This window comes from Amblyraja radiata, chromosome 14 (assembly GCF_010909765.2).
Source record: "Amblyraja radiata isolate CabotCenter1 chromosome 14, sAmbRad1.1.pri, whole genome shotgun sequence".
NCBI lineage: Eukaryota > Metazoa > Chordata > Chondrichthyes > Rajiformes > Rajidae > Amblyraja > Amblyraja radiata.
In genome coordinates, this window is record NC_045969.1 from 54,814,765 (window position 1) to 54,839,762 (window position 24,998).

At 41.7% G+C, this 24,998-nt stretch overlaps 1 protein-coding gene across 2 annotated transcripts in view; it reads right to left on the reverse strand.

Moving 5' to 3' along the window:
* The window catches only part of ildr1 (immunoglobulin like domain containing receptor 1), a 46,347-nt gene that overhangs the window by 3,414 nt on the left and 17,935 nt on the right, over positions 1-24,998 (reverse strand). The window contains exons 2-6 of one of the 2 annotated variants that reach the window (XM_033033387.1): positions 16,160-16,330; positions 10,843-10,992; positions 9,543-9,662; positions 7,275-7,421; positions 315-449 (exon numbers count right to left, since the gene is read on the reverse strand). In XM_033033387.1, the coding sequence (XP_032889278.1) occupies positions 315-449; positions 7,275-7,421; positions 9,543-9,662; positions 10,843-10,992; positions 16,160-16,330 (723 nt within the window). The remainder of the gene's footprint in view (positions 1-314; positions 450-7,274; positions 7,422-9,542; positions 9,663-10,842; positions 10,993-16,159; positions 16,331-24,998) is intronic. The other variant, XM_033033388.1, reaches the window with a different exon arrangement.

Genomic DNA, 24,998 nt, shown 5'->3' on the forward strand with positions numbered 1-24,998 from the left:
AAATAGATATACCCAATCCAGCAAACAGAACACCTGGAAAAAGCGTATTGTGACTAGTTGGTTCTTGTCTGAGTGGCAATTATATTTCAAATTTGAGTCCATGAGTGTTTGTGAATGGTACTTAAAAAAAACCCCAAAAGCTATATCTAATTTTATACAAAGTTGGAAGGAGAAGGAATATCTTAAATCTTCTTCCGTCATGAAGCGCGATGGCGTTGAGAAGGTTGTTTATGTTTCCTCTCATTTATTCTCTGTGACATGGATTCCAACATTTCAAATACATACATTGGTGCATTAGTGGTTAACCTACATACCTCTATGTGATGGCCCATTCATGTAGAACGAGTTTAACTGTGAATTCCTTTCTTCCTCACCATACATGGGTCTGTTGTACATCCAAGGAAGCATTCCTCGCTTTGCTTGTTTGACTAGTTCATGCCTTGCAAGAGCTAAGGTTTATTAAAAGAATGCAGTATCCCAGTTAACAATCTTATTCAAAGGATTATTCAGCAGCAGGGGCTTATAAATACAATTAACAATGGCACACAAACTAAAAGCCCTTGGAATTTTATCTGGTTGCCAGAGATTGTCACTTCTTTTGAAAATTTATCACCCGCAGTTCTATATTTCACAACCTAAAACCAGTGCCCATGGACTAATTAATAGGAAGAAGTTTGTTAGCAAACAGTTCAATTGGAATTTGGAGCAGTAGATCCTAAATATTTAAAATATGCCAGGTTATAATGCTAACTATTTCAATACTATATTTAATTTTGTCCCATTGATGTTGTTGTAAGGTTGTTGAACACAAGAGTACTTTCTTGTTCACAATGCTTCAAATTTTGGAAAAGTTCAAGTAATATGCTACAAAAATAATGTTTCCCAGCTACACATGTGAATTTAAATCTTCCCACCTGTTCCCAGTGGGACAAATCTGCTGAAAGCAGATGAATTTGGCAAGTTTTATGAATGAGAAATATACAAATAATATTGCATTGTATCGTCACGTTGCTGCAAATCATGTTTTAAGAAATAATGCAGACCATCATATTCCTAAAGGCATAAATCTGATTCTCAAAATTGAAGAATTTTTAGTGTTTCATGCCTAGAAGTAAACTGGCCTACCACAAAACCATTTATTTTACCCCATGAAACTTTTACCCTAGCGTTGTAAGCCAACAAAAACAAGTCAGCATTTCCCCAAGAATCACACAATTACCATTGTTTTATATAATCCCGTAATGGACACACCTTTGGTATTAAGTTCCATAACAAGTACAACACAATGCCAACAATATGATTATTCAAACTAGCAATGTTTACTTGAATGCAGGTATTTCTAATGGGCACAATGTGCAAGAGAATTCAGTGACACAATTTGTTGTCATAGACCTTAATGAAGTAATTGTGATTCCAGAGATCTGGATAAGAAACACCTATCGAATTTCACCTAACCATTTGAGCATCATAAAAAAAAATGAAAATCAATATAGACACACTGGATTGCTGTAGAAACCCAGCTTTATTACTAATGTAGATGCAAAACATAAAGTGTGAGTCTTTGGCTCAAGAATCTTCGGCGAGGAGAGGAGGCTACGATTTAGAAGGGAAGGGGGGGTGGGTGATGTCACTTGCAGCGCATGTAAGAAGGGCGCAAAGAGCAGACCCATTGTGACGTCATCAGCGAAAGACAGTGGTTTTTAAATTCAACGTTTTTTCAGATTTTTGAAAAATTTTCAGTAATAACTCGAGAAATAAAGCTTGAAATTCTCAGATAAGGCGATTTTGGACCATGGGAAAAATCTCTAGCAGAATAATCAAAAAATTTACCGTTACTACATCGTTTATTCGCAAAGATGTGACAACACACAAACAAATGAACACACACACACACATCCACATCCAAGATCAGAGTTTTATAAGTAGAGATGTAAAATTGCAGGACATTTTCAGGAAAATTGCAGGGATTGCAGGAAAACATTCCCTATTTTGGGGGAGTCCAGAACCAAAGGTCACAGTTTAAGAATAAGTAGTCGGCCATTTAGGACTGAGATAGGTAAATACATTTTCACCCAGAAAATTGGGAATCTGTGGAATTCTCTGCCATATAAGGCAGTGGAGGCCAATTCACTGGATATATTCCATAGAGAGTTGGATATATCTCTTAGGGCTAATGAAATCACCGGATATGGGGAGAAAGCAGGAACAGGGTACTGATTCTGGATGATCAGCCATGATCATATTGAATGAAAGTGCTGGCTCAAAAGGCCGAATGGCCTACTCCTACACCTATTTTCTGTTTCTAACCACAGATAATGCAATTTTGAGCAAAGAAAAAACAAAGTGCTGGAGAGGCAGTGGTAGAGTTGCTGCCTCACAGCGCCAGAGACCCAGGTTCAATCCTGACTACGGTTGCTGTCTGTATGGAGTTTGCACATTCTCCCTGTGACCGCGTGTGTTTTGGGATCTCTGGTTTCCTCCCACACTCCAGGAAGACATACAGGTTTGTAGGCTAATTGGCTTGGTAAAAAAAAAAATTGTCGCTAGTGTGTATAGGATAGTGTTAAGGTGTAGGGATCACTGGTCGGCACGGTCTCAGTGGACCAAAGGGCCTGTTTCCGCGCTGTATCTCTAAACCTAAACTCAGCAGGTCACACAGCGTCTGTGAAAGGAGCATCATTTCTGGTGGGATCCTTCTTCAAAAGAAGAGTCCCAACCCAAAACATCATCTGGTCATTTCCCTCCACAGTTGCTGCCTAAACCATTGAATTCCGCAAACTGTATGTTTTTAGCTCTGTATTACTAACGTCTTCTCACAAAGAAAAATGTATTTATCTGGTTTAATCTTGTACTAAATTAGTTGATTTGTGACAACTCTCTGGCCTGCCTGGCACCAATCACTAGAAGGGGATCTGGAATGGGCAAGAACTGTGCCCAAGGACACTGACAGCCACGTGATAAAAAACAAAACAAAAGCACATTCCGACTAATAGATAAATATGACCAATTCTTAAGGAGTTGGTCTCCTTTCATCGACTTTTTGGAATCATGTGATGCAGCGGTACCGTAAAGATTGCTGATTTCAGTTCATGCCGTGGATAGATCTACATCTCCGAATAAAGATTTGAAAATTTCTCTTTTAAGGGGCCTTCTCTCCTATTTCTACTATCCACTTTTTCTTTTTTTATATACACACATCACACTTTTCTATTCTTTACCATCTATTTTTCCTCTTTTCCCCTTTCGATTGTTTTATTTTTCTTGTCTTGCTTACTTCCTTTTCAAAACATAAAACTAGAGGTTGTACATAGAATGGATTACGGTATGACATAGTTGGCACCTAAAATTAGGTTCCACTGTATTGTTTTGTACTGTATTAACTTCTAATAAAATAAACAAAGAAAAAAAAAAAAGCAGCACATTCCGGAGATGTAGCAATGTACATTAAAATCATCAGCACATGGTCTTACACCGAGTACCAGTGTAATGATCTCAGATCATGGAACATCCTTGCATAGCACAATATGCTCACAGAAGAATGATGTCATTGTGTCAACCAGTCTAACATAACCATATAACCATATAACAATTACAGCACGGAAACAGGCCATCTCGGCCCTACAAGTCCGCGCCGAACAATTTTTTTCCCTTAGTCCCACCTGCCTGCACTCATACCATAACCCTCCATTCCCTTCTCATCCATATGCCTAACCAATTTATTCTTAAATGATACCAACGAGCTTGCCGCCACCACTTCCACTGGAAGCTCATTCCACACCGCTACCACTCTCTGAGTAAAGAAGTTCCCCCTCATGTTACCCCTAAACTTCTGTCCCTTAATTCTGAAGTCATGTCCTCTGGTTTGAATCTTCCCTATTCTCAAAGGGAAAAGCTTGATCACATCAACTCTGTCTATCCCTCTCATCATTTTAAAGACCTCTATCAAGTCCCCCCTTAACCTTCTGCGCTCCAGAGAATAAAGACCTAACTTATTCAACCTATCTCTGTAACTTAGTTGTTGAAACCCAGGCAACATTCTAGTAAATCTCCTCTGTACTCTCTCTATTTTGTTGACATCCTTCCTATAATTGGGCGACCAAAATTGTACACCATACTCCAGATTTGGTCTCACCAATGCCTTGTACAATTTTAACATTACATCCCAGCTTCTATACTCAATGCTCTGATTTATAAAGGCTAGCATACCAAAAGCTTTCTTTACCACCCTATCTATATGAGATTCCACCTTCAAGGAACTATGCACGGTTATTCCCAGATCCCTCTGTTCAACTGTATTCTTCAATTCCCTACCATTTATCATGTACGTCCTATTTTGATTTGTCCTGCCAAGGTGTAACACCTCACATTTATCAGCATTAAACTCCATCTGCCATCTTTCAGCCCATTTTTCCAAATGGCCTAAATCACTCTGTAGACTTTGGAAATCCTCTTCATTATCCACAACACCCCCTATCTTGGTATCATCTGCATACTTACTAATCCAATTTACCACCCCTTCATCCAGATCATTGATGTACATGACAAACAACAAAGGACCCAACACAGATCCCTGAGGCACCCCACTAGTCACCTGCCTCCAACCCGACAAACAGCCATCCACCATTACCCTCTGGCTTCTCCCATTCAGCCACTGCTGAATCCATCTTGCTATTCCTGCATTTATACCCAACAGTTTAACCTTCTTAACCAACCTTCCATGAGGAACCTTGTCAAAGGCCTTACTAAAGTCCATATAGACAACATCCACTGCTTTACCCTCGTCAATTTCCCTAGTAACCTCTTCAAAAAATTCAAGAAGATTAGTCAAACATGACCTTCCAGGCACAAATCCATGTTGACTGTTCCTAATCAGACCCTGTTTATCCAGATGCTTATATATATTATCTTAAGTATCTTTTCCATTAATTTGCCCACCACTGAAGTCAAACTAACAGGTCTATAATTGCTAGGTTTACTCTTAGAACCCTTTTTAAACAATGGAACAACATGCGCAGTACGCCAATCCTCGGGGACTATTCCCGTTTCTAATGACATTTGAAATATTTCTGTCATAGCCCCGGCTATTTCTACACTAACTTCCCTCAATGTCCTAGGGAATATCCTGTCAGGACCTGGAGACTTATCCACTTTTATATTTTTCAAAAGTGTCAGTACTTCTTTTACTTTGAAACTCATAGTATCCATAACTACTCTACTCGTTTCCCTTACCTCACATAATTCAATATCCTTCTCCTTGGTGAATACCGAAGAAAAGAAATTGTTCAATATCTCCCCCATCTCTTTTGGCTCTGCAGATAGCTGCCCACTCTGTTTCTCCAATGGACCAATTTTATCCCTCGTTATCCTTTTGCTATTAATATAGCTGTAGAAACCCTTTGGATTTACTTTCACCTTACTTGCCAAAGCAACCTCATATCTTCTTTTAGCTTTTCTAATTTCTTTCTTAAGATTCTTTTTACATTCCTTATACTCCACAAGCACCTCATTTACTTCATGCTGCCTATAATTATTGTAGATCTCCCTCTTTTTCCGAACAAGATGTCCAATTTCCCTTGAAAACCAGGGCTCTTTCCAATTTTTACTGTTTCCTTTCAACCGAACAGGAACATAAAGATTCTGTACTCTTAAAATTTCCCCTTTAAATGTCCACCATTTCTCTTCTACATCTTTCCCATAAAACAAAATGTCCCAGTCCACTCCTTTTAAATCATCTCGCATCTCATCAAAGTTAGCCTTTCTCCAATCAAAAATCTCAACCCTAGGTCCAGTTCTGACCTTCTCCATAATTATATTGAAACTAATGGTATTGTGATCACTGGACCCGAAGTGCTCCCCAACGCATACCTCCGCCACCTGTCCCGTCTCATTTCCTAACAGGAGGTCCAGCACTGCCCCTCCTCTAGTAGGTACCTCTATGTATTGCTGCAAAAAACTATCCTGCACACATTTTACAAACTCCAAACCATCCAGCCCATTTACAGAATGTGTTTCCCAGTCTATGTGTGGAAAGTTGAAATCTCCCACAATCACTACCTTGTGCTTACTACTAATATCTGCTATCTCCTTACATATTTGCTCTTCCAATTCTCGTTCCCCATTTGGCGGTCTATAATACACCCCTATAAGTGTTGCTACACCTTTCCCACTTCTCAGTTCCACCCAAATAGCCTCCCTAGATGAGCCCTCCAATCTATCCTGCCAAAGCACTGCTGTAATATCTTCCCTGACTAGCAATGCAACACCACCACCTCTTGCCCCTCCAATTCTATCACACCTGAAGCAACGAAATCCTGGAATATTTAGTTTCCAATCACAGCCCTCCTGCAACCATGTTTCACTGATCGCCACAACATCATACTTCCAGGTGTCTATCCAGACTCTAAGCTCATCCACCTTTCTTACAATGCTCCTAGCATTAAAATATGCACATTTAAGAAACCCCCCGTCTCTTCTTCTCTGTTTATTTCCTTTTTTTTCTTTCTCCTCTTGTGTCCGAGTGCTTCCCTTTTCTGCTTCCTGCCTCCCATTCTGTCTACTAGCTTTCTCTATTTGAGTCCCTCGCCCCAACCATTCTAGTTTAAAGTCTCCCCAGTGACCTTTGCAAATTTCCCCGCCAGGATGTTGGTCCCCCTCGGGTTCAAGTGCAACCCATCCTTTCTGTACAGGTCCCACCTTCCCCAAAAGAAGTCCCAATGATCCAGAAACTTGAATCCCTGCCCTCTGCACCAGTCTTTCAGCCACGCATTTATCCTCCACCTCGCTCCATTCCTACTCTCACTGTCGCGTGGCACAGGCAGTAATCCTGAGATTGTTACCTTTTTGGTCCTTTTCCTTAACTCTCCTCCCAACACCCTAAATCCTCCCTTCAAGACCTCTTCACTTTTTTTACCTATGTCATTTGTACCAATATGTACCACGACCTCAGGCTCCTCTCCCTCTGATTTCAGGATATCTTGGATGCGTTGAGACACGTCCGAGACCTTGGCACCAGGGAGGCAGACCACCATCCTGGTCTCCCGACTGCGTCCACAGAAACGCCTATCCGACCCCTTAACAATAGAGTCCCCAATTACTATTGCCCTCTTCTTTTTTTCCCTACCTTTTGGAGCAACAGCAACAGCAACTTATAACATCATAAGTTATGAGAGTCTGATCAGCAATACTTCCACTATCAAGCATATTACCCAGCTATTGTTACTGGGGGAAGGGTAGAGAGAAATGAGCAATGGCGAAAATAAAAATATAGTTTTTACCTTCCTCTGGGCAACAGCAGCGTTTTGGGCAGCAAATACATGGAACATAGCAGCAGCAAAATTGTGGACAGCATTGGCAACAACAACAACTAATCAGTATGAACAATAGTAAAAAGCCCATGATAATCAATAGCACCGTCAGCCAATCTAGAAAAAAAAAGAGAAAAGATGGAACTAAGTCTATATTGCAGGAAAAAAAAAAACAATAATGGATTTTGCACTTTGGTTGTGTAAAGTAATCTCTTACGGACAGTACATCCTCTACAAAAAAAGGGTGCATTTACATATTTGCAAATAAAGCACAGTGCAAGTACACGTGAAGGACAGTAGTACAATCCTGATTAACTGAAATATATCTCCATAATCTCACACACGCACATTGTCAGAAATGGGCGGCTGTGGTGCAGCTAGTGGAGCAGCTGCCTTGCAGTTTCAAAGAAGTGGGTTTAATCCTGACCTCCGGTGCTGTCTGCATGGAGCTTGCATGTTCTTCCTGAGACAGTGTGGGTCTCTGGCTGGTGCTTCAGTCCTCCAGTCCCCCCCCCACCCCCCGTGTGAAGGTGAGTTGATGGGAGAATAAAAAATAGGAATATTGTAGAATTGGTACTCAAAAATGCTGGAGAAACGCAGCGGGTGCAGCAGCATCTATGGAGCGAAGGAAATAGGCAACGTTTCGGGTGTCTTCAGACTGATGGGGGGGGGATTGTAGAATTGGTAGATGGTTGGCAGAAACCCAGTAGGCCAAAGGGCCCATTTCCCTGTTGTATCTCTCTGTGAATAATGTGCATCCAACATTTTAGGAACCACAGATGATACCAGTAAACGTGTAATTTTGTCTGACTCTTCTACTGATATCTGTCGTTCAATGATATTCAATGACATTCATTGATATCAATGTTCCCAGCAAGTACAAATATTAGAGCAACAGAGGGTTTAAAGCTTAAACAGCCACGCATTCAAACAATAATATCCTCTGGTGCCTGTTGTGCGAGGTTTGGTATAGCTATCAACAATGTCTAAGAAATGTTTCATGCTTTTACACATATATCATGTCATAAATGTCAAATGTTACCATGTCAGGGAATCCGAGGATCAGCCATTGAAACAGTGAGAACAGGGTCTTTGGACCTGAGTGGACAGGACGTCTCAGGTAATCAAATCAGACAAGATAGTAAATAAGTAGACAAACTAAGGAGGAATTAAAGGGGGTGAACTCAGAAACCAAAAGAGAAATAAAAAGGATACATGACCCAATTGAAAAAGGGGAGAAATAAGAATGGAAGACTTTTGGTAAAAAAAAAAATAAGTTTCAAGTTTTACAAGTCACAATATTACAATTTTCAAACAGGTATGAGTTAGGCCAGTTACACCGAACCTATGATTGGGAGATGCAGGTAGATTTTGGAGGAAAGCTTGTTGTTCCGCAGGAAATAATTAGCACTAGTTTGAGGCCTGATATAGTGTTTATGGTCAGTTAATCAGAGGATAGTGTATTTAATGGAACTGACGGTGCCTTGGGAGAACTTAGTGGATGAGGCTGATGAGAGAAAAAGGCTTAGATATGTAGAGTTGGCAGCAGAAGTAGAGCAGCCAGGATGGAGAGCAAGAGTACGTCCGGTAGGGGTGGGTTGTAGACGTTTCATAGCGAGATCAACCACGTCGCTATTTGGAGAGCCAGGAATTTGTGGACAGCGTTTGCGTCAGGTTATAAAGCAGATGTCAGAAAATAAATAGTGTCAGTTGGGGGCAGAAAGGAAACGTATGACATGCAGTATGTGTATTTCTTTGTAAGTGTATCCCGCAATATTTGTGATGTTACAAGCTTAATGATGGGCTAGGATAAGTTGGAGATAGGATGCAGGTGTTTAGCATTTGTTAGAGTGAGCTCATTGTCTGCAGCTTCCTTTATTTAGTAGATACTGGTAGCATAGGTGGTGAGGGCACGTATTGATGGGGGTTGCTCTGGGGCGCCAGAACTAACTGTTGAGCCTTCCCGAGGTGAGACTAACTTAACGAAACACCAGTGAAGGGAGGTGCCCACTTGATAACCCAATTATATATTTTCATCCACAGGATTAGTTTAAAAAAAAAAAAAGCTAGTTATTATTTTTTTTTTAATCTAGTATTTCTCAACCATGCTGACTTTTTCAAGTATTTACCAATTCAATTATTTATCATCCTGCTGACATACTTAAATTAAGTGTTTCAGATGTATAAAGGATAAGTTGGGCTTAACATATGTGGTATTGAAACAATCTAAAAACGTACGTAAAACAACAAGTCGAACTTCTTTGTCAGAGTCCCCGGTGGTATCGCCTGGTGCCTCCACAGTACAGAAATAAACACCGTGGTCCCACCACATCACTTCATTGATCCACAAATCAGCTCCTGTCAGGCAAGCATATACAGGTTAGCCACAATCAATATAGGATAACAAGCTAGTATCAAGCGCAATTGAATTCAGTATAGAGAAACAAGGAACTGCAGATGCTGATTTACAGAAAGATAAAAAATGCTGGAGTAACGCAGCAGGTCAGGCAGCATCCCTGGAGAACATGGAACGATGACGTTTCAGGTCAGGACCCTTCTTCAGACTGATTCTGTTGGGGCAGTGTGGGGGGTGGGAGAGGGGTAGCGCAGAGTCCAATGATGGGTTCCCCTCATCACTATCAATCTGAAGAAGAGTCCAAACCTGAACATTCACCTATTCATAAAAATATTCTTCATACAAATATCTCCTTACAAATTGTCACTCAACATACTAAAGCAGAAGACATTTATTCATCATCTAGTCTTGCTGCAGAGATTCTCTTAATTATAATTTAAAAATTACAACAATTTTTGTAGCGTTGCTCAAAGATAATCTTGCATCTTCAGTAAAGTTAGAATTTAGCTACAAATCTCCCCACCCCCCTCCTCTCCCATGTTCTCTAACTTAGTCAGAGAAATCTATGTGTTTCCAAATTAGGATATTATGATCATTTAAAAGACTACATTCTCAGAAAGAATAATGTGGGCTGTAATTATTGTTGATAGGGAAATGGACACCTTTTTACAAAAATCACTGAAAATTAATTTACAGGTATGACATGCAATTAGGAAGGCAAATAGTATTTTGACCATTATTACAAGATAAAGCAAGAATGGAGATCTCTTGCTCCAATTATATAGGGACCTGATGATCCAGCACCTGGAATATCGTGCTTGGACCCACGGTCCAAACAGGGAAAAGATATTCTTGTAATTGAGGGAGAATAGCAGATCCCCAAGACTGATTCCTGAAATGGTGGTTAAAACCTGCTATATTATTATTGTAAACATGTAATAAACAGTAGCATTTTGTTAATATTGTGCACCAGATTGTTACTTGGTGGTAGAAAAAAGTAAAATATAAAACAGCATAAAAAGGTAACAACATCATACGGAATTAAAAGGCAATAGCCTCTGTAATGCATTATATCATTTTAAATCCAGTTTCTCTCCAGAAGAATTGAAACTCATGGGTGGAATGTTGGTAATAGATTGCCATTCCATTGGCTCTAATCATTGATATCAATGTGATGCTTACTGTTCTGAATGGTGATCTTCCTTTGTCTATATTCGTTGCCCAGTATTGCCTCATTCTGGCCTCGTTTCTGAACTACAATTCGCACCTTTCGCTGTTCATCTTGGCAGTCGTTGCTTGGATCTTGGCCCATACTCAACATAGCAATGTACGCTGCAAGAAGAAGAGATTTTACTTAAAGTTGAGTCCCCGGCGCCGCAAGCGCTGCTGAACCGCCACTGTCCCTGCCCCGCCCCCTAGTGTCCCATCCCCGCCCACAGGGGCGGCAGGAGACGTCCCTGGCGACCCCGGACTGACAGGACACCGGCCCACAGCCAGGGCGGAGTAGAAGCGCCAACTTCAGCTCAACTCCGCATGCCCCGCTGGGACAACCGACAGCCCCGGACCGACTGGACACCGGCCCAGAGCAGCGGCGACCCACAGCCAGCACGGAGAAGAAGAGCCAACTCCTGCCCAACCCCGCTCCAACTCCCGAGGAACCCGCTCCCCGACGGGCTGGGGACTGCCATCTGCATCCTCCGCCTCACCCAGCGGCCACCGGCCAACCCCCCCCGGTGCCGGCGAAAGCCGAGCACCAGCCATCAACGGGGACATCTCCGTCAAGGTAAGAGATTGAAAAAAAGTTTCCCCCGACACCCTCCCCCACATAAAACAAACCAGATAACATCAACACAAACTTTTAAAACACACGAAAAATTTAAAAAAAGCCGAAAAGCCAGACAGACCGTTGGCGAGGCTGCCATCGCTGACAGATCCACCCGGTGGAGTTTCAAACGTCCTTTTCAAAATAAACCCACTTTGATCTGATAACTCCAATTGATCCTCATTCCCACCAATCTCCTGGACTTTTATTATCTACCTTTTAATACCCAATAACAATGAGATTCTATACTTTCAGCCTGCACCGATTTTTGTTCTAAATCTTCTAATTATCATCACTTACCCTGGCTCTACAGATTTCTCTGGCAGCTTGTTCCTTAAACACACACCACCTTCTGAATGAAGAATCTGCTTAACAGATCACTTTTAAATCTTTTCTTTCACATCTTAAACTTATGGCTTCTGGTTCTGGACTCCTCAGTGCTGAGAAATAGACTGTGACCTTATCTATGATTTTAGGATTTTGTATAGCTTTACAAAGTCATCCCCCAGCCTCCTATATTCCAGGCTAAAAAGTTCCAGCCTCTCATTATAACTCAAGCCCACAAGGGCTGGTACCATCCTGGTGAATCTTTTCTGTATTCTTTCCAGTTGAATGACATTCTTCCTATATCAGGGGGAGCAGAACTATATATCACACTCAAAATATGGCCACACCATATTTGCAGTTGCAGCATGATGTACTCAATACACTTACTGATTAAGAAAAACGTGGTTAAAATGCCTTTTTCACCAGCCAATCTACCTGTGTCGCCACTTTCTGGGAACCGTTAAACTGTACCCAGAGCTCTCTGTTCTCCAACACTATCAAAGGACTCGACCACCTACTGTGCAAATCCTGCCCTCATTCGACATATCAATATGTTCCACTACACATTTGTCAGAGATAAAGTCCATCTGCTATTCCTTGGCCAACTTCCCTTGTTTCTCCTAGATGAGATTGTACTATTTATCTTGACAAGTAATATTAACATTTTCTATTATTTTAAAATCCCAGCTCCCATTTAATTTGCCCTCTAATGCAACATTGCTGAAAGCTTTCACTTAAAACCTCTGACCTTACATTTGATACAATAACTGTTTAAATTGTTCCTAAGCAAATTTGATGAGCTGTTAAACTTCACAGCTTCTCGATATTGACACTTTCATTTATGCAAATCTGTAAAATTGTTTGCGTTCCAATTTTCACAAATCGAAGGATGTACAATGATCATCACTTCTGCTTTTGTAAGCACCATTAAGCCAAAAATTTAGATATATATGGATTCATTAAAATTCTTGAAAACAACCTGAAAATAAACTAATAGCAGCATTAAATGTCATGATCATCTAGAAAAATCTTTGAAGACGTTATTTATTTGGAAAATACTGGGCATGGAAAAATAAGTTTTGGATAGTCAGTCAGGGATCATCCAGTAATATAATTAAAAGAGTTCATTCACTTCCCCATTGGTGTTGAAATGAATGGCGATAATGAAGCACATGCCATTTGACCAACAATATAGCAAGTGTGGTAATATTCAAGGCAATCAGAAATGTATATATCAATTATAGAATTTTACTGGTGATTGTGCATTTTTGATCGTACAATTTGCAATACGTTGAGTTATTCGATTGATCCATCCTTCTATTTAAACAACAAATCTGTATTGAGCCTATACCGTAACAAACCCTTTTGAAGATGGCCCACTTATTTTTTCTAGAGACAAACTCAGTCTGATCATATAATTTTATATGATGTACAAAATTAAATTAATTAATTGTTCTATTTCACTAAGGAGGCAATGTTTGAGATGATTACTCCATCAACACTTTTTAATTCTTGATTTTTCCTTTAAAAAATGCTTGCCCCGAGAGCAGCTTGGCAAAGTGAAAACAACGATTGAGATGTGTAGGAAGGAACTGCAGATGTTGGTTAAAACCAAAGATAGATACCAAATGCTGGAGTAACTCAAAGGGACAGGCAGCATCACTGGAGAGGAGGAATGGGTGACGTTTTGGGTCGAGACCCTTCATCAGACTGATCCGTCTGGTTGCCGCAAGCTAAAGTATGGTCACCACAGCTGCCACAATCAGGAGTTGCAAGGCGCACTTGGATGCAGCATAATTTCATTAATTCAGACACAAAGTGCTTGATGAACTCGGCGGGTCAGGCAGCAGGTCTGGAAAGCATGGATAGGTGACTTGCTGAGTTACTCCAGTATTTGGTGTCTTTTTTGTTTCTAATTTTTACTAATACATTCCCTTTCAGAAGAGGTGAGCATGTAGAAGTAATGTGGCTAAAATGTTTAAATACAAATGTAAAACTTGGCAAAAACCACTTCAAATTACTTTTGAAAGGGCGTTATGGTGGCGTAGCGGTAGTTGCCACAGGTAGAGTTGTAACGGTAGAGTTACAGCTCCAGAGACCCGGGTTCAATACCGACTACCGGTGCTGTTGGTACGGAGTTTGTACGTTCTACCCATGACATGCGTGGGTTTTCTCTGAGATCTTCGGTTTCCTCCCACACTCCACAGACATACAGGTTTGTAGGTTAATTGGCTTGGTAAATGTAAATGTAAATGTAAAATTGTCCCTAGTGGGTGTAGGGTAGTGTTAATATGCGGGGATCGCTGGTCAGTGCAGACTTGGTGGGCCTGTTTCCGCACTGTATCATTAAACTAAACTTTTGACAATGTACTCACTATGTAATCCAAATTGACAATCAACTCACACATAGTAAATCCAAAATGACCTTTGCTGGTGTTGGATTGAAGTAGGCTTGTTGAACAGGTGAATGAGATTAATCTAACTTTCCTCAAAATGCACTTTCTGTAATTTAATATTTACATAGAACATTAAAGAATAGCATTTCAGCAATGAAGAACTCCCTCAAGTACTGCGATGAGTGACTGTTTGAAATTCAAGCCCAAATCTTGCAATGCTGCCAACTAAAGTAGCTAAAATAAGAGGAAAACAGAACCCTGTTTAATACTAGTGGTATTGTAGTTATAAGGTAATGTTGACTCTCCAATATTCAGACCAGGATATCACATCTATTATCAATAACTCCACTTGCTGGGGGAAAAAAATCATAAATGATCATGTACTAAATACTCTTGGCAAAAGCCTTATTTTAAATATACAATTAGACACAAAAACAGGATTGTTACTGGAGCTCGTCAAGTTCAGATGTGCATGACAGTTCCATGCAAATCTAATGTCCATCCATTTTCTAACCACACGTAGATGGTACAACAGCACTGGAATTAGGTGGCAGTGCATCGAGTCTCAGCCTCTATCGCTGGACTCGGCACCAAGTTTCAAACCATGTGCATCCAGCCCCTCACAGAACTACTGTAGGAAGGTAGTTCAGACTAAGGTTTGTGTTTATTTTTCTTAATTGTGTGTGGTGGCCAGATCAAGCACTGAGTCGTTGTTTAAAGTACATCTACTGAGTATTCAATGTGCCTCTTTTTATTACTAATCTACAAAATTTAAAAGCTCATTTTAAATGCAAACTAAGCAAACTTTAATGAAAAAAAGTTATTTTTTTCTTTGATGCACGATGTTAGCAGTTAGACAAATAGAGAATAAGAGCAGAGTAAGTGGAAATAACATAATTCTCTTAATTATGTGATTTCCTCTGCCTCTGCTCTTATATGTTGTATTCTCATGTATTCACATCAGAGGGTGCTGTTGCACCATTAAACAAACCTGTGTCACACATATGACACAATGGTTTGTTTTTATTCAAATAGAAACTGGTTTCATCGACTTCGAAACTGTACAAGGAGAATAAATGATGCAATAAAACAGCAGATAACATTTGAACAAATTAAAAATAGAATTGCACCAATGTTTAGAGTAGTGGCACATACTGAAGCTCTGACAGAAGATTGGCCAAATGTTACAGCATAGGATGAGAAGATAACCATTCAGCCCGTTTAACTCTTCCCTTCCCTGAATAAAGTCTAACGAACGTATACATGAAAAAATTGTTGTTTGCTGCAAAATGATATCATGAACCCATGATTTAAGTCTTCTGTGGAGAGATGTCTTGCATTGATCTTTGCAGCTGGACATTGAATTTGGATCCGCCGCTGCCGCAACAAGTGGCTCAACGTATGGAATAGATGCGGCCTGCTATAGCACAGGATGGTGGAGCAATGGTAGAGGACATCAACCCATTGCCTGGCCAGGACGACCTCTACAACACCAACCCAGTGTGGCCAGGACAATGGTCCTTTATGGCTATGTTAAAACTAAAGGTTTTTATAATTTTGGACTTGATGGGTACAAGATGATGCCTAAAACATGGCCACTCTTGCGTACTGCCTCAGTGTGGTCTTCTATCGGACACTCTTATACTTGGTAAGATTGTGCCTAATATATAGGATTGTCACTGAACAGTATGCAAAAATAAAGAAGAATTTCACTGTACTTGGGTACACATGACGATAAAGTACTGTTGAACCATTGATGTGTGTAGAGTCAGCATTGATTAACAGGGCTTGTTTAAAATATTAGACAAAATTGATTTGAAAATACCATACCCAGTTTTCAAATTCATTAAGTAAATTTTAAAGCTCATTAAGTTTAAGTCTGCCAGAGATTATCCTCTGATTACACAAATGCAATGATGGAAAAATAAATAGGGAATTTCAAAGTCATACTTACCCGAGGAATAGTATTCAAATATGGGGTCTTTGCAAAATGACTTGAAACGCCAGGTGACAACTACATCCTGAAGTTGCGAGGAAGTGGAATAATCACATCTTAGCGCGATGGAAGAAAAAAGTGTAGTCGTACGATGGGTTTCTGGTACACTCACCAACAAAGCAAAGCATGCTGCAAGATAAAATGGTCACAGGTGGTCAACAGAAGGTTCATGGAGATTTAAATATTACAATGCAATTAATATGGTTTCAACTGAGGTGCATTAAATTCATACAATGGAGCACAGAAACATAATTTTATATTGCCACTCCCATGCCCATGTTAATTCATCATGACAGTATTAGTATATTAAATAGGAACTTCATATGAAGTAACAATGTACAAGGTCCTTCTGCCTTGATAAATACTTCAGAAAGAAAGACCTTAGATATTTTGAGCTGTTAAATAGAAATTCCCATGACTGAGATAGGCTGTAATGACCGGATTTTCAATGCTTTGGACCCTGCTTTGAAAAAATCATTCCAGGTCAGAGTGAACTGATGAGTTGGTGTCACAAGTACAAATTCCCTAATGCCAACTGCGAAATGTAAATTCAGTTAATTAACCGAACAGAAAAGCATGCATCAATAATGATAACCAGTTTGTTGTAAATATCCATATGGTTCATTAATATCGTTTCGAAAATGAAACTGCTCACTCTGCTGAATTGATTCCGCAAGCCAGTTAATTAACAGCCAGATTGAGTTGAGCAATAAATGCAACAGAACCTATATCTGGTAAGATAAAAAGTAATGGAGTAGCAAAATGTCTTGGAGTTTCACAGGTATCAGTTCAGTGATTAAACTAAGAATTTAAGAACTCCGGTTCTTCTAGATAAAAAAGTGTCAAGTATATAGTATAGAAAAATGGTCAATTTTGACTGACACAGATATGGTAATTGTGAATTGAGAGATTGGACAATATATGTTCTGGATTCATCCCTGAAATGAAAAAGCAATCACGTTAAAATGATCTACATTACATCATGTATCATTACGTACTCATTTCCAATTTATTCTCTGGGTGGGGTAAAGCTGGGTTTTATTGCCGATTCCTAAATATCTCAGAAATGAATGGTTTGCTGGCAACCTGAAAACCCACCGAGACTAGATCAGAAAAAGACAACAGCTCTCTTCCCCTAAAAGGTCAGCAATAGAGCTATACTTTTACTAATATTTACTCAGTTACCATTTATTTCAGATTTATTTGATTAAAAATGCTTAAATTCCCCAGCACTCATCGTGGTATTTAAACATGTCACTAGATCATTAATTTGAATTATTAATTCAGTAACGCAACCACAATGCAACCAACCCCTTGTGAATTGCAGACGCTGGTTTACACCGAAGATAGACACAAAATGCTGGAGTAGCTTAATGGGACAGGCAGCATCCCTGGGTGACGTTTCGGGTTGAGACCTTTTTTCAGACTCTTAGATACAATTGTAAATGTTTACATACAGATTATATAATTATAAATGTTAATTATGTTCAACAATTCAGATACTTAGAAAAGTGTCAGCAGTCAATTTTAGACATCCATAGAACTCAAAAAACAGATTGGAATGTGAAGCAGCAATTAAGAGATAGGTACTCAGTAAATAAGTTGTGTGACAGATATAATTTAAAATGTTGATTCAATAATCTTTGTAAACTACAGTATAAAATTGATTGTCTTCTTTCTATAAACGGGCAAATAAAAACACAAAAACATGAACAAACACTAAATTTCTAGAGATAGTTCACAAAGCTCAAACAACATTTAATCTAAGGTAAAGTTTAGACTTCCTGTGGTCAGATTATAAGAATCTTTTGATTCCTTACAACCTCTTAACAAGGTTTATTTAACAAGCGGTTATGTTAGATTATTAATCTCTTCACTGTCTAAAGTGTAAACAAAGGCCTTCAGCATATCAACATGTGAAAGAAAACCAAATGGCACTAGTTTATGGAGATGATCATACTGCTTTCCTTTATATTCACCAACAAGGTAAGCATTCTGTGAAAAGTCTTGAACTAATATATTTTAGAAAATACAAAGGGCATAGTGGGAAAATGCACATTCACCATGAGGAAGAACATAATGCAACAAATTAACAATGTACAAAACTTAATTAGAAATGGATGAGGTTATGAGATTTTATAGGCTATTTTCCAACCATTCATTCATTGAAAGCTACACTGGAAAGAGTACAGATCAAAAATACCAAAATGTATCAAGGCTGAGATTCTATAAAAACAATCATTCAAGCAGGAGAAAGTAAACATTAAAGAGCAGAATTGGGAATATCTTGAGTTGATGGGATTGGTTGCGATTAACATCTAAGGGGGACTCTGATGGTTAGTGCGAAAGAGGTGGATGAAAAGATCTGTTTCCATGCTCAATGAAGCATAATTATTTTAAAAGGGAAATATTCAAAGTTATCAAGAGCCCTGATAGTAATTTGTGGCACAAGTTCAATATGATGAACAATAGCGCAAGCTCTTGACTGTCACTTCCATTTAAAATGGTCATCCAAACGGGTATATGTAGCCAAATTAGGATGGAATTTTGGGAGCACAATATTCCCCAGTTGTCAAGTCCATTGGGTTGAGGTTGGGACACCAAGGACAAAGGACAATGGACATTTATTGTCACACACACACCAATTGGTGTAGTGAAATTTGAGTTGCCATTTACGGCACACAAATAAAAATAAAACACAACATTAAAGAATTTAACATTGAACATAAAAACATCCCCCCACAATGGTTCCCACTGTGAAGGAAGGCAACAAAGTCCAGTCCTCTTCCTCTTGTTCACCCATGGTCGAGCCTATTGAGGCCTCCGCAGTCACCGCAATGGTGGCCCGATGTTACAGGCCCTCTCGCCGGATGATGGAGCTCCGGCGTCGGGAGAACACTCTCAGCCACTTCCTCCCCGGAGACCGCAGCTTCCGAAGTCCACAGGCCACGCTGGTCGGAGCTCCAACACTGGCGATCTCGGCGAAAGACCCCAGGCTCCTCGGTGTTTAAACTCAGCGCCGCCCGCAGCTGGACGCTCCGCAACCACAGCTCCACGATATAGAAGTCGGCGGTCTCAGCACTCTGGAGCTTACCACACGGTGACCCGGGTAAGGCATCGCCCGCCCCGCGACGGTGCTTCAGCCCCGTGCCGAAGCTGAGGTTCTGGCCGGTCCCGGCAGGAAACGCTGCTCCAGTCCCGTTGGTAGGCCGCGAGGAAGGGGCAAAGATGCGGCATCTCCGACCAGGTAGGGACTGAGAACTAGTTTCTCCCCCCCCCCCCCACGTAAAAAGACTAGACCTCCAAAACAAAAACTTTCAACACATTCAAAATAAAAATGGTGAAAGGACAAACAACTGCAGGCAGGGCAGCCACACTCGACGGCGCCCCCACTCGACATGAGTGCAATGTTAAGTCAAAGGGACGTCAAACACATCAGCTTATCCTGGCCCTCAAACCAACCAAATGTTTAAATATTTTCCTTTCTCAATCCTCTACCCATAAACTTTCTCCAGCAAACCCACCATGTGCTTTGGTCACATAACTGCATGTTAAGTTTGAGTCAAGGTTCAGCTTTTTCTGTATTTAAGGCCTCTGAATATTTCAGAAACATGCCAGCTAAAATAACATCAGCACTTTCAGCAGGGCCGGATTTAGATGAAGAGAGGCCCCAAGCAGTTCCACTTGTGAGGCCCCTCCCAATCCCCCACAACTAGAGGAAGATGGTCCACCAGATTGACACCAATTTGCAGCCGAGCGTGGCAAATGGGATAAGGGGTTGGAAAGCAGCGCTTTTTATTTATTTATTGCCAGTGCTAGTGTCGAGTTATTGGCCTAAAACACTATTATTCTGAAATGGAGGGCAAGGAAAATTACTGAAGGGTTGTTCAGAGAATACAGTGCGCTGTGACAGCATATATAAGAAAGGCATATGAGAGTCAAAAATATTATACACCTTGCAGGGCTCTCACTGAATTTTTTTTTCTCTGTTGTCAGCCGGGCAACCATGGCAGCTTTTTAAGTTGCCAAATGACAGTTCAAGTGGTCATTTAAGACGGCTTGCATGACGCGTGCGATAATGTACTCGGACAAAGTGCATAGTTACCAGTCAGAATTATGCTCAATGAGGCATTCACATATTATTTCTGCTTCAAATAAAGTCACAAACTAAACATATTCACCAATCAAGCCATGTTATATACCACAATGACATGCAGCAAAATTATAATACAGTATCTCATCTCGTTACACGTTGTAATGAATGTAATTTCTATTATTTCTTTCCACTTTCAAATAAAATGGGACTGGATTATTCAGCATATCATCAACCTCGGTGAGACCAAGTGCAGGCTTGGCGATCGCTTCACACAACACCTACACTCAGTTCGCAATAACCAACCTGATCTCCCCGTGGTTCAGATGGGGAGAAGATGGAGAAGATTAAAGTGGATCCATCACTGGTACTGTGGTGTTTGGATTACCTTTCCCTCAGACCACAGTACGTGCGCCTACAGAACAATGTCTCAAGCACCATCTTGAGCAGCACAGGGGCTCCACAAGGAGCTGTGCTGGCTCCATTCCTGTTTACCATCTACACAGCGGATCTCCAATATAACACCAACAGCTGCTTTTTGCAGAAATGTTCGATGACACAGCTGTTGTCGGCCTCATCAAAGGGGGCAATGAGGGGGAGTATAGAGACATAATAAGCAACTTTGTGGAGTGGAGTGCACACAATAACCTCCATCTTAACACCACAAAAACCAAGGAGATAGTTGTGGACTTCAGGAGGGGGAGGAGGAGGACTCAACCAACACCAATCACCATTAAGGGCACTGAGGTGAAGGTGGTCGCCAACCACAGGTACCTTGGTGTGCAGCTTGACAGTGAGCTGGACTGGAAGAGTCATATGGAGGCGGTGTACAGGAAGGGACAAAGCCAACTGTATTTTTTAAGGAGGCTGAGGTCATTTAACATCTGCCAACCCCTGCTGTGCAGTGTCTACCATTCAGTGGTGGCCAGTGCTCTGTTTTTTGCTGTGGCCTGTTGGGGAGATGGCGCCCGCATAGCGGACAAAAACAGACTGGACAAGCTGATCAGGAAGACCGGCTCAGTGGTCGGGGCTGAGCAACGAACGGTCCAGCAGGTGGCAGAGGCCAGAACTCTGAACAAACTGGGTTCAATAATGACCAACCCCACTCACCCACTCCATGCCCTGAAGGTGATCAAGAGCAGCATCTTCAGTCAGAGACTGATTGCACCAATGTGCAAAACTGAGAGACGATAGGAAGTCTTGTATACCAGCTGCTATAAGGTTATATAATGCGCATAAATAACTGCACTTTTTTTTTTTCATTCATTGTATTTTAACTTGTATTTTAACTTGTTAAGTATGGAAGCTATTTGAGGAAATGTGTGGTGTTATGTCTGTCTTGAAGCTGTCGTGGCACTGTAATTTCCTGTAAAGGATTATTAAAGGTATAATCAATCAATCAATCAAATCAACACTTCAAATCCCCCTCCCATTCCGAATACGACCTTTCTGTCCTGGGTCTCCTCCATGGCCAGAGTGAGGCCCACTGCATATTGGAGGAGCAGCACCTCATGTTTGCTTGGGTAGTTTACACCCCAGCAGTATGAACATTGGCTTCTCTAATTTGAGGCAGTCCATGCTTTCTCCCTCCTTCCCCTCCCATTCCCAGCTCTCCCACAGCCTACTGTCTCCGCCTCTTCCTTTCTTTTTCGTATCCCGACATCAATCTGAAGAAGGGTCTCGACCCGAAACGTCGCCTATTCCTTTGCTCCATAGATGCTGCCTTACCCGCTGATTTCCTCCAGCTTTTTTTGTCTACCAATGGGATCCCACCACTCCTCTGTTGGCTTTCCGCAGAGACCGCTCCCTCCATAACTCCCTGGTCAATTCGTCCCTTCCCACCTAAACCACCCCCTCTCCTGGCACTTTCCTTTGCAACCACAGGAAATGCTACACTTGTCGCTTTACCTCCCCCCTTGACTCCATTCAAGTACCCAAGCAGTCTTTCCAGGTGCGGTAGAGGTTCACCTGCACCTCCTCCAACCTCATCTATTGCATCCACTGCTCTAGGTGTCAGCTGCTCTACATCGGTGAGACCAAGCGTAGGCTTGGCGATCGCTTTGCCCAACACCTCCGCTCGGTCCGCAATTACCAACCTGATCACCCGGTGGCTCAGCACTTCAACTCCCCCTCCCATTCCGAATCTGACCTTTCTGTCCTGGGCCTCTTCCATGTCCAGAGTGAGGCCCACCGTAAATTGGAGGAGCAGCACCTCATATTTCGCTTGGGCAGTTTACACCCCAGCAGTATGAACATTGACTTCTTCAATTTCAGGTAATCCCTGCTTTCACCTCCCCTTGCCAGCTCTCCCTCAGCTCACTGTCTCCGCCTCCTCCTTTCTTCTTCCCGTCCCCCCCACCCTCACATCAGTCTGAAAAAGGACCTCGACCCGAAACGTCGCTTATTTCCTTCACTCCATAGATGCTGCCTCACCCGCTGAGTTTCTCCAGCATTTTTGTCTACCCATACACACAAGTCCTGTTATCCGACGTTCCTCATCCACTCCCTACACATTAGGGGCAATTTTACAGAGACAAGTTAACCTACAAAGCCAATGCGTCTTTGGGATGTGGGAGGGAATCAACACGCTTGCAGGGAGAAGGTGTGGCAATGTATGTTTAACAGCTAATGTATGTTTTAATTAAGTTCAAGACTATGGGGCAGAACATTGGCCATATGAAGTCGGTGCCTAAAAAAGAAAGAAAGGAAAAAAAAAACACACACAGCAAGCCATTTAGAACGGAGATGAGGAAACAATTTTTGTCACAGAGTGGTGAGTGGTGAGAGCTAGATAGGGCTCTTAAAAATAGCAGAGTCAGGGGATATGGGGAGAAGACAGGAACCGATTGGGGATGATCAGCCATGATCACATTGAATGGCAGTGCTGGCTCGAAGGGCCAAATGACCTACTCCTGCACCTATTGTCTATCTTCTATCTATCTTCTATATTACTAAATCTCTGATCTTGACCGCTTTTGGCCTACTGTGCTGCGATTTCCGACAGAACGCCGCCACCTACGGCCGTCATTTTTGGCCACCTCACCCAGAGCCCCCCTCCGCCTTACGGGTGCGGAGGATTTTCCCATCGATGACAAATCAGAGATATTAATGTTTTTAAAAAATTCACCATTCTCTCGGCTGCCCCTGCTGGAGGGAGGGGGAGGGACTATAGAACCAAGAAGTGGTGTGCCTCACTCATTCTCTGCAAGATGGATGAAGCCAAGGGTCACGTCTCTCTGAGCTCTGAATAACACTGAACAAATGTCTACACAACTGTGAGTACCCTTAATGTGGTTTGAAAATGAAAATATGGTTTGTTTGAAGTAAAAAGGCACTGCCTGCAAATGGTTGTTTGGATGCTTTGGCATGAAGTTGAAAGGCACTACTTACTGCAAATGGTGGCTTGGGAGCTTTGGTTTAAAGTTGAAAGGCACTACTTACTGCAAATGGTGGCTTGGGAGCTTTGGCTTGAAGTTGAAAGGCACTACTTACTGCAAATGGTGGCTTGGGTGATTTGGCTTGAAGTTGAAAGGCACTACTTACTGCAAATGGTGGCTTGGATGCTTTGGCTTGAAGTTGAAAGGCACTACTTACTGCAAATGGTGGCTTGGGTGCTTTGGCTTGAAGTTGAAAGGCACTGCTTACTGAAAATGGTGGCTTGGGTGCTTTGCTTGAAGTTGAAAGGCACTACTTTCTGCAAATGGTCGCTTGGGTGCGTTGGCTTGAGGTTGAAAGGCACTACTTACTGCAAATGGCGGCTTGGGTGCTTTGCTTGAAGTTGAAAGGCACTACTTACTGCAAATGGTGGCTTGGGTGCTTTGGCTTGAAGTTGAAAGGCACTACTTACTGCAAATGGTGGCATGGAGATGAAAGGCACTACTTTTCTTTTTTTTTCAATTCAATTCAATTCAACTTTAATGTCATTGCACAAATACTAAGTATGGGTACAACGAAATGCAGTTTTGCGTCAGTCCGTAATAGTAGTGCATATAGAAATTTAAAAAAAAGAAGATACAGAATAATCAAAAATACAGAATAATTAAACAATGGGGACGGAGGGGCCGGAGAAATCTATCGGCGGGACTCCGAGTTCAGCAATGTGATGGTATAATTGTAGAAGCTGTTCCTCATCCTGCTGGTACGAGACCTGAGGCTCCTGTACCGTCTCCCTGATGGGAGGAGGGCAAACAGTCCATGGTTGGGGTGGGAGGGGTCTTTAATGATCTTCCCAGCCCGTCTCAGACACCGTTTTCGGTGGAGGGCATCCATGGCAGGGAGCGGGGCACCGATGATGTGCTGCGCGGTTTTCACCACCCGTTGTAGTGCCTTCCTGTCCGCAACAGTGCAGCTGCTGTACCATATCGTGAAGCAGGTGGTCAGGATGCTCTCGATGGTACAGCGGTAGAAGTTGGTCAGTATCTGGGGGGACAGGTGGGCTTTCTTGAGCCTCCTCAGGAAGTAAAGGCGCTGCTGTGCCTTTTTGATCAGCTTGGAGGTGTTGAGGGACCAGGACAAATCCTCCGAGATATGTACCCCGAGGAATTTGTAGCTGGAGACGCGCTCCACCTCAGTCCCGTTTATATGGATGGGGGTATGACTACCTCCTCTGACCTTCCTGAAGTCGACAATAATTTCCTTCGTCTTCTTGGAGTTGAGGACGAGGTTATTGTTGGCACACCAGGTTGTCAGGTGCTGGACCTCCTC